We start from the raw sequence: 13,228 nt of genomic DNA, 5'->3' as shown, positions 1-13,228 counted from the left end.
ACAGAGTAGAAGTACAGCATACAGGAGTGGGTTTTGTGGGATAGAAAATTAGGTCACCTATTTAGATCTGTGCTATGTTTGCACAGCAGTAGAAGACTGAGGCATTTTCAGATGCTGACTTCTGAACACCCAGAAAGGTACAGATTAGAGAAGGAAGATGCTTAAAAACTGCACATGTGAATACCAACTCTGCAACAGCACTGCATCATTTCAGTTACATGGCTTCACACCGTGCCACTGGAACATGGCAGGGAAGCTGAACCCTTCCTCCCCATGTGTCCCCCTTCAACCTACAAGGCAGCACTGTTAAGCAGGTAGGCCTGACCCCGCTGAGGCATCCTGATGGATGGAGGAGATGGAGAGGAGAGCCACCTAGAAAGCTTCAGTGCCTTTCTGCTGTCGTTCAAGAGCAGCTCCAAGAAATGGTTAATACATACCCCAAAATGGTGAGCACCTGCAGAAGAAGAAAGCAGATAGAGAGCTTATTTAGTGAAGCCATGCTTGGACAAGTCCTCAGGCAACATCATGGCTGATGAGACATCAGTTAGACAAGGAAGGAGGGAGATGAGCTGCACTGAGCTCCTGACATGATGGGCAGAGGCCCAAAGGGACTGCCCCATGAAGGACACAGCTGGCAGGGCACAGGGAGCCACCGAGACCCCAACCCTTGGTGAGGCAGAAGTCTGGAGGGCATATGTCTGACACAAATCCAACAAACAGCTGCTGCTGGGTACACAGGGTGGGAGGAGAACGGAAGGAAGGGACAATAGAGCAAAGAACTAAGGTGTCTGTGACACCACCCAATCTCACCAGCAACGAGGGAAGCAGGCTGTGCTCCCCACTGCTCCCACAGGAGGGAGGACACGGGCAGGTGACAGGTTAGCTCAGGCAGTGCACACAGTGCCATGTCAGCCACACGGGCTCTCCTGGTTCTGTTTGGTGAGTAGAAAATGTCTCCCCTTCAGGTCAGGGCATGAGGAAGGATGACTGACCTGGCTGCTCTTTGCCTCCTCAGCCCTGGTGTACACCAGTGTGGGCACACTGGAGGCGAGAGGAAAAGAAAAGGGCACCCCCAAGCACCTCCGATACACAGATCTCAGATGCTTACAGTTTTGCCAGTCCTCATCCATCGGGACTGGTATGTTATTCATCAAGGAGAGATAGGGAGGGATTGCTGAGCTGAGGGAGGAGGATTTGGAGCTGGACACAACTGGGCAGAGGCTGGGGCAGGGGTGGAGACTGGAGATGTGACACAGCTTGGCACACAGACTGGAAATGAGAGCAGAGACTTGGGCTCGAACCACCAGCTAAGAAGGGAAGAACAGGCCAGATGAGGAGGTAGGGGAGGCAGAGGGAGATGTGAGAGAGGATCTTGGATAAAGGCGAACCAAAGGTGATAGAGTTGGAAGAAATGGTCAGAAAGCCATGGCCTACCAGGCCACATCCTAGTGAGAGGCTGTGGAGAGGTCCCGTATTTCCCGGTTTCCTCATTCCCATACTTCTGTAGATTTCCACAATGTCACTTGGCAGTGTCTCATTCTCATTTAATACTGTTTCACGGAGGGCTCAGTAACCTCTGCGATTGTTTCATGGGGGAAAGTGACACACTTTTATTTGATCCTGCTGCATCTACAGGCATATAGGTGTTAATAAGATGGCAGAGATGTTAACAAGATAGAGGCCCTAATTCTTGAGTGTGCCTTTACAAAAAAAAAAAAAAAGACAGATTAACAGACTAATCCAGAGGTTGCAAAGTCAAAGACAGTGCTTAGATCATCCCTAAATCGCATTCATTTTGCAACTCTTGATTTGTTCCCTCTGTGCACACAGTAACACAGCTCTCACTTATATTCTTTTCCCATGGATTTTGGCTGCTTTAGTCCTGGGATGCCTTTGCAACGAGCAGCTATTCAGTAAGTTGTCACCCTTACTGTTCTGTGCTTGATTTATGTGCAGATCCCATTCAAATGACTCTCTACCTTGTGAACTTTCTATACACTCTACATTTTAGTGTTTCACAGCTGTTAATTCGTTCATAGCGATTTTGCAAATAGCAAAACGAGGGCAGAGAAGGATTAAAGTTAAAAATATCCACTACTTTCAGAATCTCAGTTTGAGATGCTTCAGCCCTGTCTTCTCAGAGTAGATGCTAATGTAGCACTTACATTTAAAACACAGCACATGCAGACTCCAAAACGCTAGGAGACCTCAGCCTTCGTATAAATGGCAACCCACGAGGTAAGGAAAATTCCATCAACAACACACTGAGAAACCTGGCACTTGCCTAGAATCACGCAGAAGCCTCTGTGGTGTAGCCAGGAATAAAATCTACTTCTTGGAAGAGTACCCACAAAACTACCCTTCCTCTTCCAGCATCTTCCTGCCTCCTTCTTCCATACACTCATGGGAAATGAGGCAGATGTCCTAAATGCAGCACAAGCCTATCTTACAATCTTACTTCCCCACCTGGGGCAGGTCAAGTCTCTACAATGAAGGGACACTGAAGTCCTAAGGAAAGAAGAGCAGCTTGCTGTGCACTTACTTAAATAATGAATAAAAAGCATATGCACAAGGAGATGAAACTAAGGTTGCATATGACACTTATATTTGGGCTCATCTAGCCTCCAAATGTTTGATTTTGGCAGCTTTCATAATGTTCTTTACAGAGAAGAAATAGCTTTAAGTTTTGCACGTGGGTTCAGTGAATGCTTGGACCATTTTAAGGGCATATTCATACCTGTTGGGGCACGCCTCATCAACTTAAGAGGTTACACACTTAACAGAGGAAGAAAATTTGCAGACACAAAAGTCTTGAAAGGAAACCATCTCCCTGTTCCAGATCTGACAGCAGAGCTGCATTCTCAGTTCCAGCCACAACTTCCCAGACCTTCCTCCCAGCTCAGGACTTCAATCTCTAGAGATTTTGGTGAAGGCCCCTCAGCCATGCACCGTCCCCAAAATACTATGCCCCTGCTAGCATGGGCAGAGCTGGCCCCCTCCATGCCTAGACCTCCATTTTGACCCTCTCACAGCATTCTTCTGGACCCTGCATCCAGAGAAGGCAACAGAGGTCTGGGCTCAGCCTGACAGCTCTTCTGAGTGTTCTAGGGTTAGCATTTCCTCCTCCTACCCCCCTGCACTTCATTTCTCACCAGTGCTGTCAAGTTGGGGCCGCGTTGCTGGCCCTTGGAGTGGAAAGGCACAGCAACTGGGCACACCGCTCTCCAATGATGAGTACCGCCAGTTCTTCAGGTCCCTTCGGGCCGCCCATCGTGCCAGCACTGCCTGCCACCTCCGCATGCTGTATGGCTGCCAGAACCCCCTGGTCCGGAGACTGGATGAGTATGAAAACCATGGAATCATCCCCAAAGGTAAAGGCAACTGCAACTGCCAGGGAAGGCAGATAGATAGGGGTACTGCACGGCCAGCACTGCACCTCTGTGCTGGGAGGGGACTGAGACTTGGGAGGTAAGGGTAAAGTAAGGAGGTAAAGGAGAGGGCAGGCAGTAATCCCAGGTGAGGAGAAAGCATCTGCTCCCGAGCACCTTCCCTTACACCTGATGGCAGCCACATGTCCTTAACACCAGCCTCTTCTCATGGCTTCAGTGGCAGAGATGACCAGGAAACAGTGGCGTTTCTCTTGAGCACATGAGGTTTTCTAATGGAGAGACGTCTTTGACAATGAGGTTATTACTGAGGGTTGGTGGGACCTCAGCACTGGAGTTTACCTCCAAGTCCATGTCTTCATTTGCCTTTTTCTAGGGCCCATATGCTCTGAACTGACAGAAACTTCCTTCTTCCCCAACTTCTGCGCCTTTGCTTTTTATCGCTGCACTACAAAAAGGTATTTCATTAAGGTGAGTTATTCAGCAACTTCCCAATGACCTTGATGTGCTCTGGGCACTGATAGGTGAATGTGAAATGAGGAAATGGGAAGACAGAGGCTAAAGACAGGGAAGGTAGAAGAGAGCTGTGGGCAGCCCATTTGTCAGGGGCACCCACACCAAGCTGACCGGTGTACACAGGTGGCACTAGCAACCACCTGCCAAAAAGGAGACTCTGGGGAAGGTATTCTTGAAGAAAATGAACCTCTGAGGACCACATCAGCCCTTATGTCCAGCTCTCATTCCCAAGCAAAGAGAGATAACAAAGCTACTGCAGGAGAAAGGGTGAGTTGTGCAGGCTTAAAGGGAAGGTAACTGGGAGTCCCAAAAGGAGACTTTCAGGGAGACACGATCAGGAAAGGAGAAGGTTTCTTTCCCTCCTTGGGCTTAAGGGAGCTCATCTTGGCAGGGAATGGGAAGGATGGAACAGCACTGTGAGTGCCAATGTCACAGTGCAGGGCAGTGGCCGGGTGCCTGTTCCTCAGGCCCACCGCTTCTACAGCAATGTTTTTCTCCTCCACAGAGGACTGCATGCCCAGGAGAGCACAAGGCCAACCTGGGCAGCACACAAACCTTCAACAACATGGCCCTGAGCAGTGATGCAGAACTGTCTGCTACCTTCAGCCCCCAGCCCATTTTTCTCACCTCTCCTGCAACCACCCAGCCATCCAGCTCCAGCCCTAACATGGAAGGAGCAGGCATTTCCAGCTCCTCACCTGATGGCACGCTACAGCTGAGGAGCATGCAGCCTTCCGCCTCACATCCCGCAGAGGTGACAGTCAGCAGCCAGCAGCAGGGACAGCTGCCCACCACTGACATTGAGGATCTCCTCCTAAGGCTGCAGGACAGCCATGTGCAGAGCTTGGTGCACACAATGAAGCAGCTGCTGGCCATGGGAAAGGCAGTGATGGAGGAAGAGCTGCAGGCTGCTGCCCTGAGGCTGCTGGTGGCCCTGAACAACGCAAGTGTGTCTCAGGGGGCAAACAGCACTGATACACAGCATGGAAGAAAAACGTGATCAGCAAAAGGGATGAGCCACTGTGGCTTAGAGGGGATGTATGGGAACAGAGAAAGCAGAACCCTCCTTCCCAGGCCTGAGGCACCATCAGGGCTGTAGCGCTTCCTCAGGCCAAGGGTGAGAATTAGGGAGAAAAGGCCTCTTCTGAGGGCAAGGGAAAACCCAAGCCCAGGATTCAAAGATAAAGATGTTATCTTCTCAAAAATAATTGTCTCAAAGATGCGTTGTTCTTTCCTACACAAGCTGTTCATCCACTACTGTCTGGTCTGAACATCTCCATCCTTGGACAGGGCAAGATGGAAAGAAGTAATTCTCTTCCTAGGTGGGGTTGTACCACCGCCATCACTAGCTCTCCTTGACAGAGAGATAGCGTTTGTTATCTCCTTCAGTGATTGCACGGGAGAATGCTGGCCTTTCCTCACCAAGGAGAGGTGTTTCTGCTCAGAAGCAAGAAGAGAAGAATCTTTGGACACATGTGTGTGAATACACATGCACGGACACAAAAGGAGTGCTCTCCCTGCAGAAGGCCCATCTCCCTGCAGAGGAACTGCCGGTCCTGCATTCTACTGTACCAGTGTAGGCACATGGTTTGTGGCTACTTCCAAAATAGATGCTGAGATATGAGATAAACGTTCATGTTAAGGAACTCCTCTTGTCTCTCAGAAAGTAAGTAGCAGAGTCTCATTCATGGGAACTCTGGCTGTAGTGCTGCTCCTTTTACAAACACTGACCATACCTGTAAGTAAAACCATATGAAGCCACCCATGCTGACAGCAGGGTGGGAGCTCCCTGGGGACCAGCTGTGGTTTTCTGCACCTCCACTCACTCTGAGTTCAGAGCTGCCTCGAAGCTGCTCAGAGATCAAGCGGTCAGCTTCAGCTCTCAAGAGAGCACTGCTGAACAAGAACCTCCGTGCACTTTACCCCACAGGCCTTGTGTAACCTCCTCCTCTGAGGGCTGCGAGGAGAGAGGAGCAGTGATGCACCACACCGGGTGCACTGCCTTCAGGGCAAGGATAGCCGTGCTTCCTTCACCCTGCCTGAGTGACACATACAGTAACACGCAGAACATCCGACCATTGGAAGAAGCCCTTAGGACAGCTCCCTCCTCTCAGACCCTCCGCTGGCCCCGGGAAATGGAACCTTTTCCAAGGCCGATGGAGGTCACAGGCGGGACCGCCAAGCGCAGCGCCCGCTGCTGCCGAGGCACCATGGCTGCGGCACGACGTTCCCCCGGCCCCGGCACCACGGCTGCGCTCACCTCCCTCCGCTGCTGGCCAGCAGCCCACGCGTGGGCCGACACGCCTTTCTGTTCCGGATTTAGCGATCCCGGCGCTAATTCCGTCCTCCATCGGCTCTGACCGGGACAGAGGCAGCCCGGAGCTGCCCCGTGTGCCCGCGGCAGGCAGCTAGCGCCGTTCCGCTGCCCCCCCGGCCGCCCCTCTCCCGGCGCTCCCCGGCAGCGCCCCGTTGTGTCCCAGCGGGCGCGGCCCGGACCCGCGAGTAGCCCCTTCGGAGCCGCCCGCGCCTCCTCCGCCTCAGCGCCGCCCGCTGTTGTGGTGGCGCGGCCGGACTTACCGCGGCAGCGCCATGTGCGCGGCGATGGGGCCGGGGCCGGGGCTGGGGCCGGGCGATGCGGAGGGGCCGCCGGGCAAGGGGCGGCGCGGCGCGGAGAAGCGTTGCTGTTAACCCGTGTGCGCCGGGGCGGGGGGAGCGGGGCCCGCCCGCGCACCTGCGGCGACCGCGGCAGGAGGCAGCAAGGAGGCAGCCTGTGGGGTTCCCGTTGTCCGCGTTCCCCGCAGTGTGTGTGTGTTACTGTACCCTGGTAAAGCCCGGCTGCTTTCTGTCCTCTTAGTGACAGGACGGTGTCACCTTCCTTCACAGAATCATAGAATGGCTTGGGTTAGAAGGGACCTTAAAGCCCACCCAGCCCCAGGCCTCCGCCATGGTCAGGGCTGCCACCCAGCAGCTCAGGCTGCCCAGGGCCCCATCCAACCTGGCTGTGAGCGCCTTCAGGAATGGGGCACCCACAGCTTCTCTGGGCAGCCCGTGCCAGGGCCTCACCGCCCTCCGTGTAAAGAATCTCTGCCCAACATCTTACCTAAATCTCTGTCTTTTAGTTAGCAATGGCTGACCCCAGAGGTAGACATGAAGCCTGAGCAAAGCTCAGAGCAGCCGCCTTTCTGCCAAGGGAGGACTTTGCACAGACAGCGCATTCCTGTGAGCCCTGCCCTAGCCCCACCAGCCTGGTGTGAAGAAGGCACCTCTCCCTTGCACACCTTTCCCTAGCACTTTGTCCTCTGCCTCCCAGGAGCGCACCTCAGTGAGCATGCTGCGTCTCACCACTTGCAGCTTAGCTGAGATGTCAGTGGAATTTTCAAAGCAGTACCTGGGTGTTAGCTAAAATGCCCTTGATCAGTTTAAACACTACTCAGAAAACTCTGATTTTATGGAATCAGGGAATCATTTGAGTTGGAAGGGACTCTTAAAGGCCATCTGGTCCAACCTTCCTGCAGTGAACAGGGACACCCACAGGTAGATCATGTTGCTCAGAGCCCTGTCCATCCTGACCTTGAGTGTCTCCAGGGACAGGGCATCCACCACCTCTCTGGTCAGCCTATTCTAGTGCCTCACCACCCTGACTGTAAAGACTTATTCCTTATATCCAGTCTAAATCTCCCCTCTTTTGGTATGAAACATTTTCCCTTGTCCTATCACAACAGACCCTGCTAAAGAGTCTGTCCCCTTCCTTCTTACGGCCCCCCTTCAGAAACTGAAAGGCCACTCTCAGGTCTCCTCGGAGCCTTCCCTTCTCCAGGTGAACAGCCCCAGCTCTCTCAGCCTGACCCTTGTCCCTTCCATCCCTGGGATCATTTTTGTGGCCTTCCTCTGGACGCACTCCAACAGATCCACATCTCTCCTGTGCTGAGGACTCCACACCTCGTTGCAGTACTCCAGGTGAGGTCTCAACAGTGCAGAGTAGAGGGGCAGGATCACCTCCCTGACCTGCTTTTGATGCAGATACGTTGGCATTCTGGGCTGCGAAGGCACACTGCTGGCTCATGCTCAGCTTGCCATCCACCAGTACACCCAAGCTCTTTCTGGGACACGGCACTCACTCTGTAAACAAAGAGATTTTGCTGTGCATTTGGGCAGAAGGCATCTCCACACCTTTCCAGTACTGACAGCAGGCCCACAGTGGGACAGCACCAGGCCCAACGCAGCATGGCCCAAGCAGGCAGCTCTCACGCCATCACACAGCAGAGCTGGCCAGTTCCCTTTCTGCTAGCAGCTGCCTGCATCGGGTAGAGGTTCCCTTCTCCAGGAATTCAGCAACAGCTGCCGTTGCACTTTCTCAAAGTGCCATTTACGGAACATTAAGCTTTTGCAGAGGTTTATGCGTCTCTGCTTTCTGTAACTCCTTTCTCAGTACCGTGATACCTGTGGACAAAACCAGTAGAGTTTGCTATCAGACAACAACAAATGGCTTTTCCAAGCCATATTACCTCTCCTTCCTCCTACCTTTATCACAAATCAAGTCTTACAATATTTTGTCTGAAATTGAGGGCAAGGGCTATTAATTCCAGAGAACAGTGTCACACATCAGCTGCCACTGTTTTCTCTGCCTGAAGGTCAATAGCAACAGCAACTGTATCATACTGTATGGTAAAAGGAAGAAAAGGGCACATTAAAAATTAGAATTTAAATATAAACTAGTAGAGAGGAAAAAGGCTGACAAGCTTTACCACGCTTCTTCCTGACTGTACAAATATGTCCGGATCAGTCATAGTGCTGAAGAATCCAGCACTTGCTCTTCTTCGTGCAGATGGCAACCACCCTTGTATTTGTCAAGATTTTGGTGCAATGCCTCTCTACCCTCAAGTGAGTCAACACTCCTCCCAGTTTAGCATCATCCACAAATTTACTTCATATAGCTTCCAGATCGTTATTGGAGTAATAGATAAAAATCATTAAAGAGAACTTGTTTGAAAACGGAGCCCTGCAGAATCCCACTAGTGGCAAGCAGGGAAACTGTCAGGCCATAGCAACATGGCCCAACACAGCCATGTCTCAGTTGTCATGGGATGTCCTTAGGGTCACACCCGCCATGGCTTCATGATGTTACGAGCCAGCTATCTGCCAACCCTTATAAATACGGGGACCCTGACAACAGAACCCCAGTCAGTAACTGACCTGCGACTTGTGGCCATCTTCTGGCACGAGAAGCGGCTTACATAGGAGATTTCTCTCCTGCCTCAGTCAGTGGAGGAGTATGGATCCTCCTCCACCAAAGAAGCTCAGGCTTCAGGGGAGCAGCAGTGAACCTGAGCCAATGGATGCTGATCCTCCTGAAGGCAACATCGAGCCCATGGAGGTAGATCTGCCTCTGGAAGAAGAACCAATGGACGTGGATCCATCTCCACCTAGGCAAGGCAAGCACTATAACATCATGCTTGCCAAGAGACACAAGTCACCACATCCACTGGCGGTGCACCAGGAGCTCTCAATTTGCATCTCAGTGTTGAAATGTCATCATCTGCCAGAAAGCCCCAGCACCAGCTGCTGCTCCCTTCACCCTTCCTGCCCCGTCTCCCATCCTCTTCCTTTCCCAAGACCTCTCACCTCTTCTTCCCCGAGCTCTGAGGAAAAGGGAAGGACTTGAACTGGGACTGGTGTCCTCTGAGATGCTGTGCTGGGGACAACAGGAGGAACCCAGAGGATGGGCCTAAGCTCTCTGCAGCCTCCAGGTGGGCAAAGAGGGCAAGACTGGGAATGTGTCCTCTGTGCTGCTGCACCAGGACAACAGGAGGAACCCAGCAGATGGCCCTGAGCTCCCTGCAGCCTCCAGGTGAGCCCTGAGGAAGAGGGCAGGACTGAGACCGGTGTCCACTGAGCTGCTCTGTGGACAGCCCCAAGCTCCTTGCAGTCTCCATGCAGTGTCAGAGAAGTTACAGATGCAGCTGTTCCTTTGGAGAAGCAGAGGACTTGGGTTTGGATGGGAAAGATGGCTGAGGTTCAGCATGAAGGTCCATTCCAGTTGCTCCATTTGGACTTTTTTTCAAGACAGGGCAATAAACAGTTCAAAAGGACAATACAATTTCAAAAGACAATAATAATAATCATAGAAAAAGTAAAGCTACTAAGTGCGTCTCCATTTCTGGTACTTTACAGTTTGCCCTCCTGCTCTCCCCAGTGCAGAAGAGCTTTGCCCCATGGGGTGAGGCCCAGTGCAGGCCTCAGGGCTGGGGAGGGGCCCAGGCACACAGCAACCTGGAGCAGGCTGCAGGCACTGCCTTTGCTCAGTGCTGGGCACAGAAGACCGAGGGGGGAGGGAGGGCAGCAAGGGTGTCCCCTCCTCTCACTGCAGGGTGGCACCAAGGGATGGGAAAGGCCTCAGCAGCTCCTGGCACCTGGCAGTTGGTATAGAGGGCAGTGGTTGGCCAGAACCAAGATGGCAACAAACAGCAGCAAGAGACGCCCAGAGTTTCAGCTGCAAATATACTGCAACCATGTGAACCCACCAGCCTAGGGGCCAGCCTGCCCAGAAGGAGTGGAGGCAGCAGCCTAAGCAACATTCCCGCTCATACACCTACAGACGTGCACAATGGCAGGGACCACCTGCAGGACCAGTTCTTCAGATACAGGAATTATTGCTGGCTGTCAATCAGCCTGATGGAGCACAGCTCCCCCTAAAAACCATGTCCAATTGTGCCTTCTCCAGAAATACCATTGCCAAAGCAGATGAGGCCAGGTGAGGACAGTGGGGACAAGTGCTCAGGTTCTAGTTATCAGGCAACATGGACAAACCCTGTACCAAAAGAGAAGGATTCCTGTTTATTTAGCTCTAGCTGTTGCTGTCCCTGTTACTTGCAGTAGAGTTGGACTAGATGACCTTTCATTGTCCCTTCCTACTCAAACAATTCTATGATTAATTTGGCTGAGATTGAGGACCAATCACTAAAAGACACAATATCCAACAGCACTCTCAAAAAATCTTTCACTAGCCTACATGGGATGTGTTTGATCACTTCTCCAATCCTGCACATGATATCTGTATCCAGTGAGGATTCTACTCATAAACAAGGAATTTGGAAGTATTTAAAACAGAAAAGAAAAAAAGAAAAACAGACAACGCTCGGTGAAAACATGAATCAATCTGAGTATTTCAGATGTAGCTACAAATCCCCCTTCCTGTTGTTACTAGCAGCTGTCAGCCTTCCCATGACATCCATGATTCAATAGCAATACTACCAAGCTGTTGCTACCATGCAGACACCTTCTTTCTTTGTAAGACAGGGGAAGTACAGTATGTCTGCGAGGGCCAGACAACACATGGCTTTTATAAATACTCTCTGCATTCCTGAGAAGCAACAGTGTGCTGCTATCTGTCCTATGCAGCATTCTTGAGGTCAACTCAACGGACTAGGCATCTTACCTGCGCATTTCTCTTCTGTTCTCATTGGAGCACTTGTGGAGGCAATAGCTGACACCCACAGAGTTTGGGAAAAGTGGGATTTTACAGGGACTAGACCTTTCCCATTGAAGTATGGGTTGAGGCAACTACACTGTGACAAGGCATGAGCCTGCACGATGCCCTGCCCAAACTTGGCAGTAGTAGAGTCACTATTTCCTAGTTTGCTTGGTTTGGCAGTCTCACAGATGCTAAGAGTACCGTCCTTCATTTAAGGATTCAAGTCTTTAAAAAAATATTTGTTAATTAAGGGAGAAAAAAGAAGTCCAACCCACCTTAAGTAATCCTGAAAACCCAAGCATGAAAACAGAATCAACAATTCAGTGAATCCAAGTTAATTAGGATTTTATGCCAATATTTTGCAACTATTTATTGAGTTTTTCAAAGCTCACTAAAATGGAGCCAATTTTTCCAGCTCCTTCTGAAATGAATGGTTTTGTATCTCAAGTTGGCTACAGGTGGCTGGAAATCTTAATTACTTGTTTGCCCATTAGCAATATCTTTCAAAACAGACAGCATCTGACTTTGTAATTTACAGGTATGCTGCTTTAGAGATTTTCAGAAAACTAAGAGATGTGTGGATGTATCAACAAGGAGCTCTGGTTTCTTTGCAGGTAACTTTCAAAGAAAACAGAGCACTAAAATATTCTGAAAGACACAGTAAAAAGTTTCTCAAAGACCTTACTCTGCTCCTAGTGCAGTGGTTTCAGGACCGGAAGAAAGTCAGGTTTATTTTTCTATAAGCATAAAAAACCAAGCTTGTTTTTCTTCACTTCCATGTGTACAGCTGAGGAGTCTCATTATTTTCACAAGTAATAGGAAAGTAAATCTCTGACTAGGCTATGAGGCATTCAGAGTCTCTGGTTATTCAAGTGTCAGCAGCCAAGAGCAGCAGTTGCTGCTGCAGAACACCAAGATGCACGGCACAGAGGTGATGCAAGTGGAAGAAGATGGTGCTGAAAAGATAAAAATACCTTACAAATAGTCAACAAGCTGGCAAGGCAGGAATCTTAGAGGCCCGAATGGCAGTGAAGTGAGTGCCTTCATCACTGGAACATCACCACTCCAAAGAAAGGAAGAGGTGGTACAAGCTGGGACAGAGAGTTGAATGCTCTACTGGAGATTCATATGGAACACAACAAACACCCCTTTTATCCCCATATTGCTCTGTGGCCATAGAGTTCATCTGTCAGCAGTATCAAAGGTATTCTCCAAGTGTATTTCCTGGAAATACAGCCTGATACAAAGGGACATAATTTCTTTTCTCCAAAGTGAAATAGATCTGAAAGTGCTTTTGAAGTATCACCAGATTTGGTACATGCCTGGCACTCAATATTTTGGCAACGAGTATCCCCATGAAATTCCTTCCCCCCCACAACAATAAAGGCTCACCCCTTCTGACCTGAGCATCACTTCTGCACAAGCTGCATTATTGGTGGTACATGAAAACTGTGGCTATAGACAAAGCCACCATTCAGCCACAGCCAAAGATGAGACATCACAATCAGGCTAAATATAAATGTATTCCCAGCATTACGGTAAGCACAACCTTCATGAAGACTTTTGTACCATAACACCTTGCCACAGAATCCAGAACACTGCTGCTTTTACCACGGTGACACACCTATGCTGTACACAACCTAGCCCAACCCCTGCCTTTCCTTCCAGAGGCTGCCCATGGACAACCCCTGTGCCTCTGGCTTCAGCAGCCCCAGCAGGGCATGCTCTTCTCCAGAGAGCTGGCTTGGGCTACTGAGGCCAGGGGAGAAGAGAAGGGCCATTCTGCCCCAGTTCTTCTCAAGTCTGATCCTCTCAGGCCAGTTCTCACCTTAATCCTCTTGATAATAGTGTGTGT

General features: G+C 50.6%; 2 protein-coding genes across 5 annotated transcripts in view; one reads left to right on the top strand and one right to left on the bottom strand.

The window, feature by feature from the left end:
* Window positions 1–13,228, bottom strand: part of LOC110395182 (zinc finger protein 501-like) — a 62,066-nt gene that overhangs the window by 4,236 nt on the left and 44,602 nt on the right. Inside the window, exon 11 of the mRNA XM_021389347.1 lies at window positions 295–454. The gene's annotated coding sequence lies outside the window, so the exon portion shown is untranslated. The remainder of the gene's footprint in view (window positions 1–294; window positions 455–13,228) is intronic.
* LOC110395185 (acrosin-binding protein-like) lies at window positions 451–4,938 on the top strand. Of its 4 annotated transcripts, none has more exons than XM_021389364.1 (5): window positions 451–939; window positions 1,881–1,913; window positions 3,156–3,371; window positions 3,763–3,857; window positions 4,408–4,938. In XM_021389364.1, the coding sequence occupies exons 1-5, from the start codon at window positions 906–908 to the stop codon at window positions 4,900–4,902; spliced, it is 873 nt and encodes a 290-aa protein (XP_021245039.1). In that variant the 5' UTR covers window positions 451–905; the 3' UTR covers window positions 4,903–4,938. The 4 variants fall into 4 exon arrangements, with proteins under 4 accessions (XP_021245039.1, XP_021245045.1, XP_021245031.1 ...); XM_021389370.1 differs by having other exon boundaries at window positions 1,831–1,913; XM_021389356.1 differs by lacking the exon at window positions 1,881–1,913 and having other exon boundaries at window positions 451–878.

Source organism: Numida meleagris, chromosome 1 (genome assembly GCF_002078875.1).
Source record: "Numida meleagris isolate 19003 breed g44 Domestic line chromosome 1, NumMel1.0, whole genome shotgun sequence".
Lineage (NCBI taxonomy): Eukaryota > Metazoa > Chordata > Aves > Galliformes > Numididae > Numida > Numida meleagris.
This window is presented reverse-complemented; position numbering and strand designations above follow the sequence as displayed.

Coding starts and splice junctions, on each gene's coding strand:
- LOC110395185 (XM_021389356.1), top strand. CDS start 695: ATGTCTGACACAAATCCAACAAACAGCTGCTGCTGGGTACACAGGGTG. Junction 879..3,155: donor AGGACACGGGCAGGTGACAG/GTTAGCTCAGGC, acceptor ATTTCTCACCAG/TGCTGTCAAGTTGGGGCCGC. Junction 3,858..4,407: donor CAAAAAGGTATTTCATTAAG/GTGAGTTATTCA, acceptor TCTCCTCCACAG/AGGACTGCATGCCCAGGAGA.